The sequence below is a fragment of the Entelurus aequoreus genome, linkage group LG22 (assembly GCF_033978785.1).
Source record: "Entelurus aequoreus isolate RoL-2023_Sb linkage group LG22, RoL_Eaeq_v1.1, whole genome shotgun sequence".
Classification (NCBI taxonomy): Eukaryota; Metazoa; Chordata; class Actinopteri; order Syngnathiformes; family Syngnathidae; genus Entelurus; species Entelurus aequoreus.
Window position 1 is genome coordinate 19,921,274 of NC_084752.1, and position 23,410 is coordinate 19,944,683.

General features: G+C 39.0%; 2 protein-coding genes across 3 annotated transcripts in view; one reads left to right on the forward strand and one right to left on the reverse strand.

Annotated features, from left to right (window-relative positions):
* Positions 1-23,410, forward strand: part of LOC133639450 (target of Myb1 membrane trafficking protein-like) — an 862,139-nt gene that overhangs the window by 688,870 nt on the left and 149,859 nt on the right. The window lies entirely within an intron of this gene.
* The window catches only part of grk4 (G protein-coupled receptor kinase 4), a 165,163-nt gene that overhangs the window by 38,118 nt on the left and 103,635 nt on the right, over positions 1-23,410 (reverse strand). For both annotated transcript variants that reach the window (XM_062032742.1, XM_062032743.1), the window contains 3 exons: positions 7,856-7,948; positions 1,912-1,975; positions 742-882 (listed from right to left, as the gene is read on the reverse strand). In XM_062032742.1, the coding sequence (XP_061888726.1) occupies positions 742-882; positions 1,912-1,975; positions 7,856-7,948 (298 nt within the window). The remainder of the gene's footprint in view (positions 1-741; positions 883-1,911; positions 1,976-7,855; positions 7,949-23,410) is intronic.

Sequence of the window (23,410 nt, forward strand, 5' to 3'; positions counted from 1 at the left end):
TAGACAAAAATACAGTTATTACATGTATGGTTATTGGTATCGGCCAATCTCACTCATGGATGATCGGTATCGGAAACATAAAACCTGGTTCGGAACATCCCTAATTATTACATAGCAACCATATAAACATTTGTTTGGAAACAGCCTCAAACATCTGTGGGAATTTAAACAAATTTGAGGCACTTTTCAGGAAAAGTATACAGGAGCTTCCAATTGGTTACTCTGTGCTTTAACAATGTCATCACCCCCTAAGCTTTAGGACTTATCACAACAAATGCACACTTTCCAAGCATTCCAGCATGAGTGCTTCAAATGAAATAAATGTTAGCATGTTTGCAAAAATGGCAGGCTTATCGGCAAAAAAACACTAATTTTTTCCCCCATGATTTTGCAGCATGCTTAAAAAATAGCAGGTGACATTTGCACCCAATTGTTTGCTTTCATCTGATCATCTCTCTTTCCACTGGGTATGAGAAGGCACATCCACATAGCGAGGATGTCAGAAAACAAACTTTGATAGCTGATTAGTAGCCATTGCAAACAGGCCATTCATTTCATTCGCAGCCTACAACAATGCTCACACACACACACACACACACACACACACACACACACACACACACACACACACACACACACACACACACACACACACACACACACACACACACACACACACACACACACACCAAACAAACACAATTTGGTTGAAAGGTTGAATAAGAAAAAGGTAGTACTTACTACAAAACTACTGTTAACTTTTTCTAAAATTCGTTTTTCGTTTAGTGCCATTGCTTCACCTTTTCTTTTCTTCACTCGTTTCTTTTCCAGCTTTTTACAGGCGTACATCTTACCGGTGGCGCGTACTTGGCAGGCACAAACCTGGAAAAGCAAGTAGTGAGGACACATGAACAAACAATATTTGGTGTCAAGGAGTAACTCATGGAAGTTATCGTCACATTACAGGATTTTCCACCTTTCCATGGAGTAAAAATCAAGAAAGGGGCTTTAAAGCAGGGGTTCTAAACCTTTTTGACCCTGGGGCCCAACTTTTCCACTACGGAAAATAATATCACACAAAAATACATTTATATACAATGATGTTGTGCTAAAATTAATACAATAATTTAATAATTAATATGTTTAACTAAACTGCGATGATGTGGCGACTTGTCCAGGGTGTACCCCGCCTTCCGAATGCAGTTGGGATAGGCTCCAGCACCCCCGCGACCCCGAAAGGAACAAGCGGTAGAAAAAGGATAGATGGATGGATGTTTAACTAAATGTCAATGAAATTAAAATGCAAATTAAAAAACAGCTTTACCACTTTCAGGATCATTTTTGCACTTAAAAAACATATTTATGACTTCAGAAAGGGACTTTTGCTTGTTTAAGATTGTGAATACACTGCAAAAGAAGTTGACAAAATAGATTTTAAGAAAATATACCGGTACTAAAAACGAGTGAAATTATCCGTCCATGCAGCAAGTTAATTTCACTTTATGAGACATCCTAAATGGTAGGTCTACAAAATTGGCAGGACTTTGAAGCTACAAATAACAATTTCATTTTAAAAAACAAACAATTCTTAAACAACAAGAGTAACAAGATTTTCTATGTGGGGGAAAAAACTAAATATCTTATTTAAATAGTTATTTCCTCAACTTGAACATTTTAAAACTACAATGGACAAAAAAATAATTATTCATTGTAAAATTAAGATTATGATGTAAAACTAGGAAAAGTGTGTTACAACATACGGACCACACCTGTGAAACAGTTGGCGGCCCAACAATAGTTAATAAACCACTGCTTTAAATAACGGTTAAAAGTTATAAAAAAGGTAAAAGTTATGTACATTTCAAGGAGCTTTACAATCAACATTTATGCATTACGTCTGGTGACACTCACCTCGCCAAATCCACCTTTTCCTAGTACTCTATAATGTCTGAAGGTATTTTTGGTTACTGGTTGCCTAGAAGGGGAAGACAGGAAGAAAGCTGGATAAGATAATACAGCATTAAATAACTGACAGGTCATATTCAGCTCGGAACATGTGATGGTGCACACTAATAATGCTATAATATATTATTAATCACACTGCTTTGATTAACAGCCAATGTTCTAATTAACGACACTTATTAAGCATTCAAACAGAATCTGTGATGAGAAGCACGGCTTTTATGTCTGATTGTGATTTATTGTTTGAATAATATTAACAGTGCTGAGAATCGAGCAATCATACAAGCAACTGTGCGTCACGAATGTGTAATAGCAGTGCTACCGCTCATTTCAATTACAGAACATGTACAGCACCTTTCATGAATACTTGTATGTACAACACCCAAAACCAGTGAAGTTGGCACGTTTGTGTAATTCGTAAATAAAAACAGAATACAATGATTTGCAAATCCTTTCCAACCTATATTCAACTGAATAGACTGCAAAGACAAGATATTTAGTGTTTGAACTGAGAAACTTATATCTTTTTTTCAAATAATCATTACCGGTAACTTAGAATTTAATGGCAACAACACATTGCAAAAAAGTTGGCACAGGGACATTTTTACCACTGTGTTACACGGCCTTTCCTTTTAACAACACTCAGTAAACGTTTGGGAAGTGAGGAGACCAATTTTTGAAGCTTTTCAGTTGGAATTATTTCCTATTCTTGCTTGATGTACAGCTTAAGTTGTTCAACAGTCCGGGTTCTCCATTGTGGTATTTTAGGCTTCATAATGCGCCACACATTTTCAATGGGAGACAGGTCTGGACTAGAGGCAGGCCAGTCACGCACTCTTTTACTACGAAGCCTTGGCATTGTCTTGCTGAAATAAGCAGGGGCGTCCATGATAACGTTGCTTGGATGGCAACATATGTTGCTCCAAAACCTGTATGTACCTTTCAGCATTAATGGTGCCTTCACAGATGTGTAAGTTACCCATGCCTTGGGCACTAATACACCCCCATACCATCACAAATGCTGGCTTTTCAACTTTGCGCCTATAACAATCCGGATGGTTCTTTTTCCTCTTTGGTCCGGACGATACAACGTCCACAGTTTCTAAAAAACAATTTGAAATGTGGACTCGTCAGACCACAGAACACTTTTCCACTTTACATCAGTCCATCTTAGATGAGCTCGGGCACAGCAAAGCCGGCGGCGTTTCTGGGTGTTGTTGATAAATGGCTTTCGCTTTGCATAGTAGTGACAAACTGTAATTACTGACAGTAGTTTTCTGAAGTGTTCCTGAGCCCATGTGGTGATATCCTTTACACACCGATGTCGCTTTTTGATGCAGTAGCGCCTGAAGGATCGAAGGTCCATAATATCATCGCTTAAGTGCAGTGATTTCTCCAGATTCTCTGAACCTTTTGATGATATTACGGACCGCAGATTGTGAAATCCCTAAATTCCTTGCAATAGCTGGTTGAGAAATGTTGTTCTTAAACTGTTCGACAATTTGCTCACAGATTTGTTCACAAAGTGGTGACCCTCGCCCCATCCTTGTTTGTGAATGACTTCATGGAAGCTGCTTTTATACCCAATCATGGCACCCACCTGTTACCAATTAGCCTGTTCACCTGTGGGATGTTCCAAATAAGTGTTTGATGAGCATTCCTTAACTTCCGCAGTCTTTTTTGCCACTTGTGCCAGCTTTTTTGAAACCAGTTGCAGGCATCAAATTCCAAATGAGCTAATATTTGCAAAACACAACGACGTTTTCCAGTTTAAACGTTAAGTATCTTGTCCTTGAGTCTATTCAATGGAATATAGGTTGAAAAGGATTTGCAAATCATTGTATTTTGTTTTTATTTTCGATTTACACATCGTGCCAATTTCACTCGTTTTTGGGTTTGTATTTCTGACAGCACCACAGTATATCTGTGGTGTTTGGTTGCATCCAATAATATCTGAAAATGTTGCTAGATAATTTAGCAACTGTCAGTATGTTTCCGTGCACTAAATTAGCCAGATTACTCAAATAATTTGGTGACATTTTTTTTCACACCCACATGTGAATTCATTGCTCCATCTTTAATTTGACTGTTTGTCGTACACTAGCGGGCAATTGTAGTCATTTCAGTTTGTTTAGCTATATGGTAACGTAAATTGAATAAGAGAATGCTACATGCTAATAAGCGAGCGCTAATAGGCTCCGGGTCTAACCGATAACTACAAAACTTGTGGTTATTATGATCATCAGACACATACCAAAAAAAAAATCACTATTTTGGTGTACTGCTTTGACTATTTACTGTTAACATGTATATGTATAATATTTACTAGTAATACTTTTAGTATGGTTAGTACGCAGTGAAATATATCTTAATTGCGTTTGATTTCTACAACACTAAATAAAGTATGAACAACAATTTTGTTGTGGATGATTTGAATGAATGAGATCAATGCAGTCTTGAAGTCAAGTGATCTACCGATATTAATGATTAATTATTATTTATTATTAACATACACATTATTTTTACTCTGTGTTAATTCCATTGTGTGTACAAAAAAGGTTTAGTGACTATTTAATGTAAGTTTTAATTTTTTTATATACTAAAAAAATATTGACTTATTTTAGCTTCTATATCTTCACTTTGTATGCTTCTGTGATGACGTGAATAGTCCCACCAAACCTTTGTTCTTCTTCGCCTGTGAATAATGTAGCAGCGTGTTCGTTCTCTATGGAGATTGGTGCACAAATAAATAACTACAAGCCAACTAAAAGAAACAAAAAAACTTATCAGATTAGGATGTTTCCATGTGTTGTAGAAAGCTTACTTCGAGCCGAATTATTTAAGTAATCAAACTAATTTAGTGCATGGAAAAGTAATGTGATTCCTGCTCCCGCTCCTCCTTCTTATTCTCTGGCAGACCAGGTGATGATGAGATGTAATAATAAGCGGAGTCACAATGCCATCTTCTGTACGGAGTTATAGAGACAAGGTGCATTCATAAACAGTCCCATTATAATGTGCTCATGAGCGATGGTGTAACGGGTGGCACCAAATTCAACTGTGGCTGTCCAAATCTATTCCACAATTAAACATAATAATAATAATATTGGATTAGATATGGGATATACTGCTTTTCTCAGCGCAAACATGTTTCAGCTACAGAATATTGGACATGATTAACATCTCAAAGCCTGTAAGTGGCATGTTTCCAAAGTGGCATCTCTCAGCGTTTGCATCAGCGACTTTAGGCTTGTCTTTTTTTTTTTAAAGTCGCTTCCGAAAACCAATCAGTCAGGGGTTCTAGATTTTATAGGCTTGTTTTTGAACGCATAGTAACTTATTTGGGCTTGCTTTTCTGTCAGTGCCGCAGGTAGTTCCACCTCCATTTCCTGGTTATTGTGCCCGCCAAGTATATCGACTCGGCACGCCCCAAGCACTCGTATAACCTATGAACAGTAGAGATTAATTCATGACTGTTTAAAAGAAGACGGTATTTTGCGTCATTCCTCTTTGAAGAGCTATTTAGAAAACTGGCTTGTCGTTATGTGTACTTTTTAAAAGTAAACCGGTGGTAACTCATTTGTTACATTGGAAACAAGCATTGGATCAGAGTTTTTTAAATGTAAACATCCAACCAATTTTATACTCTATTCATGGGATTTGTTCTGACATTTGTTTGGTATGTAATTTATTGAAAACATTCCATAAAGTGGTGCAATACTGGCATCTTTGACAGTGATATCAATACAGTTTCATTTTCCCTCATCTAAAACTAAAACTTTGTGGCACAATAAAAGTTGTTTGTAGAGATGTACGATAATATCGGCCTGCCGATATCATCGGCCGATAAAGGCTTTAAAATGTAATATCGGGAATTATCGGTATGTTTTTTTTTTTTTAATCGGTATCGTTTTTGTTTTTTGTTTTTATTAAATCAACATAAAAAACACAAGATACACTTACAATTAGTGCATCAACCCAAAAAACCTCCCTCCCCCATTTACACTCATTCACACAAAAGGGTTGCTTCTTTCTGTTATTAATATTTCTGGTTCCTACATTATATATCAATATATATCAATACAGTCTGCAAGGGATACATTCCGTAAGCACACATGATTGTGCGTGCTGCTGGTCCACTAATAGTACTAACCTTTAACAGTTAATTTTTACTCATTTTCATTAATTACTAGTTTCTATGTAACTGTTTTTATATTGTTTTACTTTCTTTTTTATTCAAGAAAATGTTTTTAATTTATTTATCTTATTTTACTAATTTTTTTATAAAGGACCTTATCTTCACCATACCTGGTTGTCCAAATTAGGCATAATAATGTGTTAATTCCACGACTGTATATATCGGTATCAGTAATTAAGAGTTGGACAATATCGGAATATCGGATATCGGTAAAAAAGCCATTATCGGACATCCCTAGTTCTTTGTTTTTTTTCTTTGATGAGCCTGAAAGAGTGGCAGCACATCACACTTTTGGTATTATTCTCAACTTTTCTTGCTTTTTTTTAATCACTTATCTTTTCCATAAACCCATGGTTCTTGGGCGCTTTTGTGTGTTTTCGTTACTTTTCTTTTTCTTAACGAGCCGTTTTGTGTTTGGCTTCGATCATTGAGCAGCCGGCCCCTTGTTTACACACGCGAGGAGCTGTTTGCGCTTTCCTCGCCAGCGCTATGGGGATCGGAGTCGGACATTCCCGTGGAACTACGGAAAAAGCGCCAGGGATGCCGTGCCGGCACAAAGATGAAGGAGCGGAGAAGGAAATTTTAAGCCTGCAATTTCTTCTGTCCTCATGGGGAACGTGCGGTCTTTGGCGAATAAAATGGACGAATTGTTAGGGCTCGTCCGAACTCAAAGGGAGTACGCCGTGTGCAGCATCATGTGCTTTACGGAGACTTCAGCGCCTCTCTACCCGGCTTCACAACCTCACGGGCGGACAGAGACACACTCCTTAGCGGTAAGAAGAAAGGCGGTGGGATTGCCATCTTGGTGAACGAGAGGTGGTTTAATCCTGGACATGTTACTGTAATGAGTATGAGGAGTATGTTTGTATGCCGGACATCAAACTTCAGGCTGTTAGAATTCGACCATATTATTTGCCAAGAGAGTTTACTTCTGTAATCTTCATCGGAGTATGCATCCCTCCTTCTGCAGACGTGGCTGCTGCTTGCGACACCATTCTTTTTTTTTTTTAACAATTGCCCATGTGGATCAATAAAGTTGGTCTAAGTCTAAGTCTAAAAGCTATGCACATTTACTCTAATAATTTCCACACAAAATGTTTGTTAGAAACATATCAAAAATATTAAGAAGAAAATGGACACATTTTTCAAATGTATACAAATATAACTACAATTAAAAAAAAGGAAATGTTTTACGGTCCGAAAACACATTAAGACAAATAAATGAGCTCAAACAGCCCCTTAGGTAAGAATACACATTAATCAGGGTTTAACTTTTTAAAATGATTTATGTTAACTGTGTTTATAATTGTAATGCAATAATAAAATTATCTATATTTGTCACAATGTGGGGGGTGTGAGATCTGCCAGCTCTGGTTGGCAATATGCACTTTCTGCTTTCATTCTTTAAGTCAGCCATATGGGTGTATGGTATTTATTTTATTTTTTTATTTTTTTGTCATAAAGAAATGCAATCATGTGTGCTTACGGAGTGTATCCTTGCAGACTGTATTGATCTATATTGATATATAATGTATATATTGTGTTTTTTATGTTGATTTAATAAAAAAATAAAAAATAAAACAACTTTTTTATTTTTTTTTATTTTCTGTGCGGCCCCACGGTGGTTGGGGACCACTGCTGTAGAGGCTACAACAAAGGATCCTGCCACACAACACACTGGAACTGACTGCTCACCTCTCCAACCATTTCCACTGCAGGAAGCGAGAGAAGTACATGGACTCCTGGTAGGATGAAAAGGGAGCTCCACTTAGATAATCACGAACTATTCTGTGGGGGAGAGAGAAAAGTTTTGAATGATTTCATGTATTTATTACGAAACGTCAGTGAAAGTGTGTAAAAAATATAGTGCAGAAAAAAAAACTGTAGAGAATGCCTACATTTACATATCCTCTTAAATCAGGGGCCCCCAAACTTTTTGACTCGGGGGATTGGATTGGATTAAAAAAAAGTTGGCCGGGGGCCGGGCTGTGTGTGTGTGTGTGTGTGTATATATATATATATATATATATATATATATATATATATATATATATATATATATATATATATATATATATATATATATGTATATATATATATATATATATATATATATATATATATATATATATATACATATATATATATATATATATATATATATATATATATATATATATATATATATATATATATATATATATATATATTAGGGTGTGAGAAAAAATGTATTCGAATTCGAATCGCGATTCTCACGTTGTGCGATTCAGAATCGAATCAAATTTTTTTAAAATCGATTTTGAATTTTTATTTATTTAAAATTGTTATTTATTTATTTATTTATTTTTAATTAATCAATCCAACAAGACAATACACAGCAATACCATAACAATGCAATCCAAAACCAAACCCGATCCAGCAACACTCAGAACTGCAATAAACAGAGCATTGAGCGGAGACACAAACACGACACAGAACAAACCAAAAGTAGTGAAACAAAGATGAATATTATCAACAACAGTATCAATATTAGTTACAATTTCAACATAGCAGTGATTAAAAATCCCTCATTTACATTATCATTAGACATTTATAAAAATTTTTTTTAAAAAGAACAATAGTGTCACAGTGGCTTACACTTGCATCGCATCTCATAAGCTTGACAACACACTGTGTCCAATATTTTCACAAAGATAAAATAAGTCATATTTTTGGTTCATTTAATAGTTAAAACAAATTTACATTATTGCAATCAGTCGATAAAACATTGTCCTTTACAATTATAAAAGCTTTTTACAAAAATCTACTACTCTGCTTGCATGTCAGCAGACTGGGGTAGATCCTGCTGAAATCCTATGTATTGAATGAATAGAGAATCCTTTTGAATCGCGAAAAAATAATTTTTTGAATCGAGAATCGTGTTGAATTGAAAAAAAAAAAAAGATTTTTAATCGAATCGTGACCCCAAGAATCGATATTGAATCGAATCGTGGGACACCCAAAGATTCACAGCCCTAATATATGTATATATATATTACTCACGCACTAATTGACTAAAAGAGTGCGCCGCGTGTGCACGCTCGCCCGACGCTGCAACGTGATGATCTCACGTTATCGATGGGTAAATGCATTATTAGACAATATGATTTGCCTGAGCGGCTAGGAGAGCCCGATAGTAACAAGCGGTAGAAAATAGATTAGAAGGGACAAATAAAAAAAAGACTTCAGACTTCCCACGGGTTGGATTTTGGACGCTGGCGGGCCGTATTAGGCCCATGGGCTGGAGTTTGGGGACCCCTGAGCTAAACTTTACCGCTGCCGGGTATTTTTTTCTATATTTTTATTGTAATATTTTCAGAATGTGTTTGTTCTATTTTTGGCCAAAGTAAGACAGAGAAAACAATCTGAAGTTGTCTTGATCTTAGTCCGTCCTCCGCGCTGGATGGACGCTTTTCTGCTTGCTCTCGCTTGCTCTCGCTTCTGCTTGCATTTTTTGCTACTATCTGCTGCTATTTTCTTACACAAAGAGCAACAGCTCTTGGATACTTACCAAACCAGTGGGACTATATTTTCTTTTAGATAACAGAGGCATTTTTCAATATTTTTACGACGTCCTCAACACTACGCGAGGAGGCCTACCATTCAAGATAAGCCTGAGCCCGAGCCTGTGCTACAGTGCTAAAGGTAATCAGCATAAGATGCCTCCTTTCTCTACGGAAGATTACCACAAACTGCTAAAGAAGATTTTACTGTTGGAAATAAAAATGAATCGGTTGGAAGTGAATTTAGAAGTGAATGGACAATGTGGCTACAACACCACTCTAGCACTCCTGTCGACTGAAAACACTGGACAGCACCATGCTACAACCCAGCTAACTAGCAACAATGAAGCTACGAAGAAACGGGAGGTCCCTGTAGAGGGTAATAAATCTACCAGTGAAAATCCTCCCTGGAACACACTTGGTGCAAAGCCAAAGAGAAGACCACCTCCCTGCGACAAGGGAGAATGGATATCTGGCAGGACCCAGCGCCCCGATATCTCTGATCTGACCGGCTGGCCTGCGCTACCATCTTCAGCCAGGCATACTGCGTCATCAACTCCACTGCCACGTAGGACACAGCAGCGGACAGCTGAGAAGAGGAGAACTACCAATAAACCTCCCCAGCAAGCAAGTGTCCAACTAAAGAACAGGTTTGCCCCACTGTTGATGGACAATGGATCCCCCTCTGATTGCCTGAATAACCCACCATCACCACGCAGAAGGGTAAGACCTGCTAACTTTACACCACAGAGAAAGCTAACGAGAGCTCCTGAAAATCTGATTGTGGGGGACTTTTCTGTAAAAGATATGAAAAGCAATAATAACACCAAAGTACTCTGCTTTCCGAAGGATATGGTATCTGACATGGAAAAAAGAATCCTGGAAATTGTCGCTGCACACCCAAATGTGAAAAATATCATCCTGCACATTGGTTTTAATGACATTGTAAAACAACAATCAAGAGAGCTGAAAGAGCACTTCAATAAACTCTTTGAAACAGTCAGCGCTGTGAATGCTGACGTTTTTATCAGTGGTCCTCTACCCCCAATCAGGAGAGGAGCTGAGAGATTCAGTAGACTTTACTCGCTGAATGAGTGGCTATCAAGTGCACTTCTTGCTCGTTCAATGCATTTTATTGACAATTTTAGCTTTTTCTGGGACCGCAGGCATCTTTTTAAGGCAGACGGACTTTGCCTGAATAAGATGGGAGTAAAGCTATTCATGAACAACATGTTTCACTTCCTGCATCTTGCATCTATCATCACTGCCAAGGACAAGAGACAAGAGGAGCCACCGAGGAAGGAAGACACAACACAGCCTATCAGGAACGTCGAAGGAGGACCGCCACTGCAAAAGGAGAACGTCGACCATGAGATACACCAGAGCAAAGAGGAGAGGTGTCTATCCTCCTCTACCGCCCCTCCCTCCATTCTGAATGCATGTGAAGATCCCTCCCCCACATCCCCCAAGCCATCCATGTCTCCATCTTTCTCCCTCCCTCAAGTAGACCTTTCTCCCCCCTTCTCCCCCTTGGAGTTCCGGGAGCTACCCCCACTCACGCCCCACCCTACTCAGATTTTTACCCCCCTAGATCATCGCTCACCTCCACCACCCCCTCCACGAAGGCGTGCTCCACAACCCCCCAGCCATACTTCACCTTTCTCACGCCAACCCCTTACACGCCCTCAACGTCCACCTTCAGTAGTTCGTCCCAGCTCTGACGCTGCTCACTCCCCCTCCCCCTTACGGCAAACCCCGCCTCGCCCTGACAGCAGTCCTGAATATTTCTGATACAGAAAAGGGTTCAGCAGTAGACCACATTATCAGCTGGGCCCAAGGTTGCCTACATCAAATCATGGCACCTTCTACATCCCTGTTGTGACTACCAAGAGAGTAAACACTGGGAAACTTAGCCACCCTGCTAACCTAAACAATCTCATTCCTATTATCTCCAAATCAAAGCCAACATCGAAGCCTGTCAATAACACCATCAGGATGGGTCTGCTCAATGTCAGGTCTCTGAATAGCAAATCATTTTTAGTCAATGATTTTATTAGCACTTCTAAACTTGACTTTATGTTTTTAACTGAAACATGGCTGGAACAAAATAACAGTGCAAGCATTCTGATCGAGACAGCACCCCCCAACTATAACTTCATTGATATATGTAGATCGGGGAAAAGAGGTGGAGGGGTTGCTGCTATATTTAAAAACATGTTTCAGGGGAAACAGATGTCACTCGGTGAGTTTACATCATTTGAATACCTGTGTGCTGTGTTGAAATGCTCTCCCAAAATTCTCTTGTTAATTATCTACAGGCCACCTAAATATTCTGCTAATTTTTTTGATGATTTTACTGAACTATTGTCTAGCATCTCCACTGACTTTGACTGCCTGGTTATAACTGGTGATTTTAATTTTCATATTGACGATTTAAATGACAAGGGCGCAAAAGAACTTTTTACTATTTTAGACACATTTGAACTGTCTCAACATGTGAAAGAGGCTACACATTATAAGGGACACACCCTGGACCTGATTATCACAAAAGGTCTCAATGTTTCTGATGTTCTTGTGATTGATCCTTCATTGTCTGATCATTTCTGTGTTTTCTTTAATATTTCTGTAATTCCGGACACACAAACAGAATCAAAGAATGTCAAAAAGCGGTACATAAATGAACATGCTAATGTCCTCTTTAAAAACGCCATCTCCTCACTACCACCTCTAAACCCATGTCATGCTGATGATCTTGTAAGCAACTTTAATTCCAAAATTGTGAATATCATAGATATCATTGCACCTGTTACAGTTAAAACGATTTCTGGCAAGCAAAAGGCACCCTGGAGAAAATCTGCTGCTGTAACAGCCCAGAGAAGAGAGTGCAGGAAGGCTGAACGAATCTGGCGGAATACAAAACTTCATATTCACCATGACATCTATAAAGAGAGCCTCCAGGCCTACAATTTAGTCTTAAAAAGTGCTAGAGAAACATTCTTCTCCAATATCATAAACAGCAACACAAATAAGGCCAAAACCCTATTCACAATCGTTGACAGACTGACTAAACCCCCAACACAAATACCAGCCAAACTCCATTCCACGCAGAAATGCAATGACTTTGCATTCTTTTATACTGATAAAATTGAAGGCATCAGACGCACCATCAATATCTCAAGTAAAAAAGTTGGATCACCACCCCATTTAGGCAAAAGTAACACAGCAATGATGGCAAGCTTTAATGCCATAGACTCTAAAACTCTAGTGGAAACGGTGACAGCTCTAAAGTCATCCACCTGCTGCCTTGATGTTTTACCTACCAACTTCTTTAAGAATGTTTTTGACTGCCTATCAACAGACATCTTGCAAATAGTTAATAATTCTATTAAATCGGGCAATTTCCCGAAGGCTTTCAAAACTGCAGTCATTAAACCTCTTCTAAAAAAGCAGAGCCTAGATGCCTCTGTTATCAACAACTACAGACCAATTTCAAATCTACCATTCATAAGTAAAATAATTGAGAAAGTTGTCCTCCAACAACTAAATCACTTCTTGGCTTCTACTGGCTGCCACAACAACTTCCAGTCAGGATTTCGACCTCTTCATAGCACAGAGACGGCCCTTCTTAAAGTTATAAATGACATCCGTCTAAACACAGACTCTGGCAAAACTTCAGTATTAATGCTTTTGGACCTCAGTGCTGCATTTGACACTGTCGACCACTCAATACTTTTGGACAGGTTGGAAAACTGGGTGGGGATCTCAGGCACAGTTTTAAGCTGGTTCAAGTCATATCTACAAGATAGGAACTATTTTGTTTCCATTGGTGACTTTGTATCAGAACCAACCAACGTAACGTGTGGAGTCCCCCAAGGTTCAATCTTGGGGCCGACTTTATTTAACATCTATATGCTCCCACTAGGACAAATCATGCAAAATAATAACATTGACCATCATTGCTATGCCGATGACACCCAAATCTATGTAGCGCTATCACCAAATGACTATCGCCCCATAGATCTTCTGTGCCAGTGCATTGAGCAAGTCAAACACTGGATGTGCCAAAATTTCCTACAACTAAATGAAGATAAAACTGAGATAATTGTTTTTGGTGCTAAAAAAGAAAGGTTTAAAGTCATCCAACACCTTAAATCACTGTCCCTGAAAACCTCAAATAAAGCCAGAAATCTTGGGGTTATTTTAGATTCTGATTTACATTTCGACAGTCACATCAAATTAGTAACAAAATCGGCCTACTATCACCTCAAAAATGTAAAAAGACTTAGAGGGCTCATGTCAGCTCAAGACTTTGAAAAACTTGTACATGCCTTTATTACCAGTAGGCTAGACTATTGTAATGGTCTCCTTGCAGGTCTTCCCAAAAAAAACTGTCAGGCAGCTACAGCTTGTTCAGAACGCTGCTGCTAGAGTTCTAACAAAGACCAAAAAATGTGAGCACATTACACCAATTCTTTTTTTTTTTTAAACTTAAATTTTTATTCTGTCACATGCATACATATATCAACAGGGTCAACATCTTACAATATATACATAGTCAATTTATATTCCATATCAAGCATTTGTGGTGTCATTTTCCTGAGTTTTGTATTCAGTCCATTTTGTCCATTTCTCAAGAAATAGTTCCTCCTGTATTCTGAGTCTATGTGTAAATCTTTCCATTACATATAGTTCTTCCACAATGCACAGCCACTGTTCACAGGTCGGTGAGCTGCTACTACGCCACAGTCTTGTAATTGCCTTTTTGCTGGCTGCTAACAAAACCTTGACTAAATAGAAATCATCGAATTGCATATATTCCTGCGTCAAGTTTCCCAAGTATAGTATCATACTTGTTTTTGGAATGTCATATTGTAGTACTTCTTTTATCCCTGACCACACGTCATACCAATATTTTTCAATATTGGGACAGTTCCAGAACACATGTTCGTGGTCAGCGTCCATATTTCCACATAGCCTCCAACATGGTTGTTTCTTTGCTGCGACTCTTCCGCTTATTTTTGGAGTTATAAAGTATCTAGTCATGTTTTTCCAGCAAAACTCCCTCCATACCCTAGAACTCGTGGCCGTGCACTGCGTTTTACAAATATTATACCAGTCCTTTTCAGTGATCTGCTCCCCAAATCCTCTTTCCCATTTCTCTTTAATGTACATGGTTGAATTCCCCTTGCTTGTCATCAATCCCTGGTAAACAGCTGAGATCACTCTACATTTTTTATTATTATAAGCTTGTACCATTATTCTAATTAGCGGGTTCATTGATGCCCTTTTAATTTTTTTAATATAGTAGTCCCTTATCTGTAAATACCGGAAGAACTCATGTTTGTCTAGATCATATGTCGCCCGTAGGTCTTCGAAACTCCTCATCTGCCCATCTTCCAACAGTGTGCACATTGCCGTCAAGCCTTTTCGTTCCCACTGTTTAAACCCATGATCTTCGAACCCAGGCTTGAAATTGGGATCACGTGTCAACCATCCTAGTATCTTTCTTTCATCCTCTAATTTGTATTTTTTTGAGATATTATTCCAAATTCCAATTGTAAATTTAGTAATCGGACTCAGTTCTGCCTCTACTCTCTTTTCTATTGTTTTATTTGCCAACAAGTTTTGGATAAGATCTCTCCCCTGGTCTAATTCAATTCCCTTCCATTTCGCTTCGTATTCTGGTCTACACCAGCATACTAGATACCGAAGTTGGGCTGCATGGAAATATTCTTTCAGATTTGGCAATGCCATTCCCCCTTTTACCTTGGGCAGCTGGAGAGTTTCGAACCTAATTCTGGGTCTTTTACCCCCCCATATGAATCTCGATATATTTTTATCCCACTCATCAAATTGTATTTGTGGTACTGCTACTGGTAGGGATTGAAACAAGTACAAGAGTCTCGGCAACACATTCACCTTGATTGTTTCTATTCTTGAGCTTAAGTCCAGACACAGCACTGACCATCTCTCCAGATCCATTTTAAGCCTCAGATTTATCGACCCATAGTTGGCTTCATATAGTTTATCTCTTTCCTTTGTTATATTAACTCCCAAATATTTGACCATTTCCAGGTCCCAATTTAGTTTATACGTCTCTCTAATTTCTAATGAGGGGTTATAGTTTAACAATAATATTTGTGTTTTTGTGACATTTAACTTATACCCCGAATATCGTCCATAATCTTCGAGGGTTCTCATTAATCTAGGGAATGTTTCTTCTGGATCTCGGAGATAGATCAGTACATCGTCTGCAAAAAGCCCCACCTTGTGTTCATTATGTCTAATCTGTATACCTTTAATTTCCTTGTTTTCTCTAATCAGTTGGGCTAATGGTTCTATAAATAATGCGAATAACGTCGGGGATAAACAGCAGCCCTGCCTGGTAGACCTCTCCAATTTGAAGCTTTTCGAAAGACTTCCATTTATTTTGACTCTAGCTGATGGTTCTTGATATAGTGACTTTATTATCTGTACTGATTTTTTGTTAAAGCCTAGTCTTTCCATTACTTTATACAGGTATAACCAATTTACACTGTCGAATGCTTTGTGAGCATCAACACTCACGAGCATAGCACTTGTTTTTGTCTTCTGTATTTCATCAACTAAATGTAAGGCTCTCCTTATGTTATCCTGAGTTTGTCTTTCCCTAATAAATCCAGTTTGGCAGTCCTCTATTAGATCCGACATAAAGTTTTCAAACCTTTTTGAAATAATAGATGTATACAACTTGTAGTCCACATTCAGTAGCGAAATAGGTCTATAATTGTTACAGTCTTCTTTATCTTTACCTTCTTTATGTATTACTGATATAATCGCTTCTTTCCATGAGGGGGGAATTTTTCCTTTTTTAAGGGTGTAATTAAAGGAGGTCTGTAATAAGGGAATCAACTCTTCTTTAAATGTCTTGTAAAATTCGGCACTAAAGCCATCTGTCCCCGGGGATTTGTTATTTTTGGTCCTTTGTATTGCTTCTTCAATTTCCCCAATTGTTATATTAGCGTTTAGCATCTTATTTTGGCTAACTCCCAATGAAGGCAGGTCCAATGAATTTAAGAGAAGTTCCATTTCCTCCTCTCTTGCCGCAACTGGTTGTGTGTATAGTGTTCGATAATAATTTTCAAATACGTTTTCAATCGCTTCTGGATCGTATAATAGGTTGTTGGTCTTGGGGTCCCTTATTTTGTGAATATTATTTAATGTTTGTTGTTTTTTCAGTCTCCTAGCTAACATCTTTGTTGCTTTAGAGCCTCCCTCGTAGTATGTTTGTTTCACAAACCTGGTCTTTTTTTCGACCTCATCCATAAGCATTTCGTTTACTTTTTTTCTCATGTCTTTAATCTGATCCATTATCTCAGAGGTTCCCACTGTTTTATGTTGTTGTTCCAAATCTTTCAATTTTCCGATTCGTTTTTGATATAATTCTAATCTTGCCTTTTTCATAAAAGATGTTTGAGCTATCAACTTCCCCCTTAAGACCGCCTTCAGAGCATCCCATAAAATTGTCGGCTCCACCTCCCCGTTATCATTCTCTTCTAAATATGAGGTTATATCTTTTTTTGTTGATTCTATCACACTTTCACTATTCAGGATGCCCACATTCAATCTCCATAACGTGTTTTTCTTCCTACTATTTAGATGAATTGTCAAGTATATGGCACTATGGTCTGAGAGATCCGTTACTCCTATGTTGCACTCCTTCACTCTGTGTATTTCTTCTTTGTTCATCAGATACATATCTATTCTACTGTACATTTGATGTGGTGCTGAGTAATGAGTATAGTCCTTCTCCAACGGGTGTAGTTCTCTCCATATGTCTATTATTCCCAATTCCTTCATCATTATGTTCACATATTTGCTAATGTGTTCCTTACTTCTAATCGTGCTTGTCGTGTCTAAGTTATAATTCAAAGTCAGATTAATGTCACCTCCACACAGCCAAACCCCCTCTGCTTCTTTGTTAATGACATCAAATATTTTCTCATACGTGGATTTACCGCTATCTGGGGGGACATAGACATTAATTAACGTTACTGTTTGGTTTTCCAATTTCCCTTTCACTATTATATATCTCCCCTCTTTATCACATATTTCCTTGATTAATTCAAATTTAACTGAGTTCGATATTAATATGGCGACACCCCTCCTATTACTCTGTTTTAAGAATGTACTGTAAAATGTATTGTTGTACCCGAGTTTCCTGAATTTTTCATGTTCCTGTTTAGATAAGTGCGTTTCCTGTAAATATATTACCTGCATCTTTTCCTTTTTGAATTTAGCCAAGACTTTGCTTCTCTTAATCGGATTGTTTAACCCATTAACATTCAATGACACCACCCTTACTTCATTACTTTGCATAAAGGTTTTCCTTTCGTACTTTTTCTGTCTTCCCTGTATCACGTCTGTTGCATGTTTCAGTTAAATTTTTTTGAATAATGAAGAAAATAAAAATAAAAATAAAACAAGAAACAAAAGATGACCCCCAAGGTACAGAGGCTCGCTCGCGTGATCCTCTCCAATCCTCAACCTGGCTAGCTTTAACCATTTCCTATCTCTATCGCACAGCGAGCGACTCTCCTCTACACAGGTCCCTCAACCATAACATTGTGAGTTAGAATAAAAGAAAAGATAAACAAAAACCCCTAAGAGGGTATATAGGAGAAAAGTCAATGTTCCAATAAGAAAACAAAAAGTATCAATATCCACGGTTCATGATTCTATATCAAAGTTAAATCTCTGGGATTATATCTATATCAGGACAGAGAGCATATTCCTAGTTATACTACCTAGTAACCAGTGTTCTTTTTTGAACATGAGAGACAAAAAAACAAAACAGAAAAAAACCGGTAATATATATGCGGACCTATATGTGCACATACATGTAAATACATATACGCACTCACCCACAACCACGCATATATTCACTTGAAAAAAGGAATGTGGTAGTATTCATTTCGCATATCAAACTACTTCCATTGCACCAGGGTACGTATAGACCTGTCTCCCGAGCGCCCCAACGGGCGCCACCGCAGCACCACAACACTAAACCGGCTGTCGATCCAGCTACGGCAGCACCCACCACAGCGCCCCGGAGACAAGCCCACCGGGAACGAGGACAGGGGAGCCCCTCTACGCTAGCATGTCCAGTGTAAAACAAAGTCAACAACTTATCCATAATATTGATGTATATATAGATCGGTCTCATCCTCAACATATATGCAGTACAACTGAGTAATAAAATAGAAAATAATAAAAAATATAAACAAATAGAAAAATATAGAGGGAGAGAGGGAAATAGGTGGTGAAAGCAGAGACAACAATCGAGCTGAGACGAAGGGGAAATGCCTTCCAAATCCCTCTTTTAGTACACAAGAGTATGAAAAGATATTCAAGTTGAACCCTGTACAGATCAGGTTCCATAATGTTTTGTCGCCTGTATGATATCCAATGTTCAACCAATTTAGTCCCTTAAATATTATACATTCTCCCTTATACCGTCATCTTTCCTCTCTCCCTCCGTGGAAAATATAAATAAAAAAGGTTTACAGTAAAATACATAAAGGATCATTACAAACATGTAGTGCTTCTAAATGTTTATCAGATACCCACGTAAAATCCCATTCACACATACATATGCATACAAAAACATGCGAACTTGCCCACATTCCCACAAAAGCACCCACACACGATCCATGTCCTGATGTGGATACTCACGCACGCACCCACACACATATGTATGAATGGATACACACACACGCACACACCCACACACACACACACCCACATACACACACACACACACAAACAGAACAAAACAAAAAAAAAAGGTTTGTATTCTATCTGATTCCAGATCTAATATCTTATAGAATGAGAGTTCAAACATAGACTAAACCAATAAACCATACCAGCGTTTCCCTTATTTCCCCTGACCATCCCCCTCCCCCCCGTGAGTCCCAAGTTCTTGCAAAAGTCCAAAAGAAAGTAAATCTCTGTCCGTTTCCCATCAGTCTATTCCCTTCAATGTGTCCATTTCCTTGGCAGGCAACCATGGATGTGTCTATTTACATAAGTGTCAGTTGTAGTGGTGTTCTTACCCCATTTCTCGGATCAATGCTACTCAGTACCGTCATTCTCGTCCAGAGCCCCCATGTTGTCTCCGGACTCGCTGCCGCTGCCGCCGTCTTCTTCTTCGCCGTCGTTCACCTCGTCGTTATATTCTCCTTCCACGCTGATGCCTCCCATCGCCTCGTCCTCTCCTCCCGGACCGTTCTTCCCGTGCGTTCCATCCTCTTCGTTGCCTAGTCCAGCGCCGTTCTCCTCCTCTCTCTCCCGGCCGGTGTCGCCTCTCTCCTGGGTGGTGGCGCGCCCTCTTCTCGCTGGTTTGGTAGTTGTGTTTCTCTCCATGTCCGGGAGTCTGGCTATACGCCGGTCATAGAATCGTTGTGCTTCATCAGCGGTCTTGAATGCATGCGTTTTGTTTTTAAATTCCACCTTTAAAACAGCTGGAAAGACGAGGCGGAATCGGACATTCTTCTTCCACATTTGAGCTTTTACCTTGGTGAATGTGGCACGAAGTTTCACAGTAGCTGGCGCATAATCTGGATAGAGCATAATTTTCTGTCCCTTCCATTGTAGCAGGCTCCTGTCTGCCCGTAGTGCACGCATCTTGTCTTGAAAGTAATGGAAGCGGACAATCATCACTCTAGGCCTCGGGTTGGGCCCCGGATTTTCCTTGCCGATCCTGTGCGCTCTGTCTAGTATGGGTGGCTCGGTGAACACGTCCCCAAGTACTGTGGCAAAAAAGTTTTGCATGAATTGAACACAGTCGTTCCTTTCCCCAGGACTCGGTAGTACGTTCGTGACGCGCAGGTTGCAGCGTCTAGACCTGTTAGAGGCGTCTTCCATGCGTTCGTTCAGTGACTCGTTCTGGGTCAAGAGCTGCTCACATATAGCCTCAAGAGCGGTGACTCGTTCAGTTAGCTGCGTTGCGTTTTCTTCCAAGTCGACGATCCTTTTGCCTTGATCCTCCACAATTATCTTCACTTCATCCATGGTCCTCTTCAGCGGAGCTATTATATTCTCCATTGATGCGGTCATGAGTCGGTGTAGGCTCTCCATTTCTGGGGGTAGGCTGGCTGCGGTCATGCTACCAGCATTAGCCTCTTTAGCAGCTACAGAGCTACTAGCTGGAGAGGCTAAGCTAGTCCCGCTGTTTGTAGTGGTAGTTTTACTATGCCGAGTAAAGTGCGCCTTTATCCCCTGCTGTGGAGTTTTGCCGCCCCGCGAAGCCATAGTGTGCCTATAATCACTTATGTTCTCCTTTCAACTCGAATTTCCTCACAATATGTGGTTTTTATACAATTTGAGTGTCAAATTCACGGAGAGTCGCTCGGACGCGTCCTCCCTCCTTCACATCTTAACCGGAAGTCCCATTACACCAATTCTTAAATCCTTACATTGGCTCCCTGTACATCAGAGAATAGATTTCAAAATCCTCCTGCTCACATATAAATCACTACATGGTCTAGGGCCCAAGTATATCACTGATATGCTCCCACTATATACGCCCTCTAGATCACTAAGATCTTCTGAGACCAATCTGTTAGCGGTTCCCAGAGTAAACTCAAATCAAGGGAGATCATCATTCAGTCACTATGCAACACATAGCTGGAATAAACTTCCTGAAGATGTCAGACTCTCCCCAACTCTCACTACTTTTAAAACTAGACTGAAGACTTTTATGTTCACCTTAGCTTTCAGCTAAATCTTTTAATCTTTTAACTTTTAACGTCTGCACTGTTTTTATTTTTATTGTCTGCATTTTAATTTTGCTTTTATTTTCTTTCATTTCACTTTGTTGTCTGTGAAGCACTTTGAGTCTGCCTTGTGTATGAAAAGCGCTATACAAATAAAGTTGCCTTGCCTTGCCTTGCCTTGCCTTTATTTTTTTGTTTTAATGCCATGATTTTAATAGTCCGGCCCGCGTGTGCACAGATTTATCCCTCCATGCGGCCCCTGAGCTCAAATGAGTTGGACACCCCTGATGTACAGTATTACAGTATATGTAACTGCAACAAGAAGAGGGGAGCATAACATAGAGAGTAGACCCAGCAGAAAATAGACATTATAAACAAAGAGAGGTAGCTAACATAGAAGCGGTTGGACAAATAAAAATAAAAACTTGAGACTTTCCGCGGGCCGGATTTTGGGGATCCCTGTCTTAAACAGTTAAATTATTTGGTTAATTGGCTGTATACTGTTGGAAAAGGCGGAAAACAAGAACTCTTCTGGAAGGTGTCAAGTTATGACTCATTGGCCTGACCCTGCACATCGGTCATGTTTGTGATGTCTTAAGATGCTTTGACTACATGCTGATTAAAACAACAACAGGGTCAAACAAACCCTAATGGTGAAATGATTGCATGGCTCCTTGCTTGTACATTTAACAGATTGCTATATGAACCATCTGAAGTGTCTCATATTCCAAAAATATGTTCAAAAAGTCATATTGGCCAGGAAGACTTCCCCTGGCACATACTGTATTAGGATTACTTCATCGCTAAAGATCATGAGGAAACTGTGGCAGTTCTTGGCTAAATAATGGTGGAGAGTTTCCACAAAGGGGCACCCAGTGCTTGTAAAAGCAAACACAGTTATGTCATCACAAAACCTAGTTTCATACAACATAAACAGAAATCTCTTTGCGATAGAACTCTACTCTTTGCAAAAGGCTTTTGTCTAGGACTGTGCTTAATACACAAACAGCACATTTTAGGCATACCGGGTTATTGTTGCAGTTGAAGTTCAGTCGTCGCAGCTCAGTTATTAGGTCAATAAACATGACGTTGTCTTGGAGCAGGGCTGTCAAACTCGTTTTAGCTCAGGGGCCGCATGGAGGAAAATCTATTCCCACATGAGCCGGACTGGTAAAATCACGGCATAATAATTTAAAAATAAAGACAACTTCAGATTGTTTTCTTGGTTTTACTTTGGCCAAAAATAGAACAAGCACATTTAGAAAATGTACACATTACAAATAATCCTCTTGGCAAAACACTTCAAGTTAGTTGAAAATTCTGGGGAAAAAATTGTTGCCGTTTCAAAGACACCATGAAGAACACAATGCACTTAGACTTTGTCTCAGTGTATTTACAAAGCCATTCAACTTTAAGCACTTCCTGTTCAACATTCTCATGTTGGCAGTTCACCATTAAAGACCTGTTTGCAAAAGCAAAAGTGTTTCTTCAAACCGCCGCATTGGTGACATCTGCAACTTCCACAATACATTCATTCATCATCATTCAAATGTTAAAACAAAAACAAAACAATCATCAAATTGACACCAAGGTACATAACTACAAACTTAACCGACACAAACTTGGTAGATTTAAGCATACAATAAAACAGAACAAACAACAAATGTAGAAACACACATTTTTACAATAGAGTTCAGGGTGCGCATCGTGCCGTCAACCGATTGCGAGCGCTGCATGGAACTCTAACTACAAAGATGAGGGTCATGTTGACTTAAGTATATGCATCTTACCGTTTCATTATCTTATCCGTTGAGTGGATAATTTATGATGAAAGAATGTATTGTGCGTCAATACTAAATCAGTCTGCCGCCATCTGCTGCCAGCCACAACAGGAGCAGCCGATTCCTTGCACCTGCGCTGATTGTTTCGCTTAAAGTCAGCTGACACTTCAT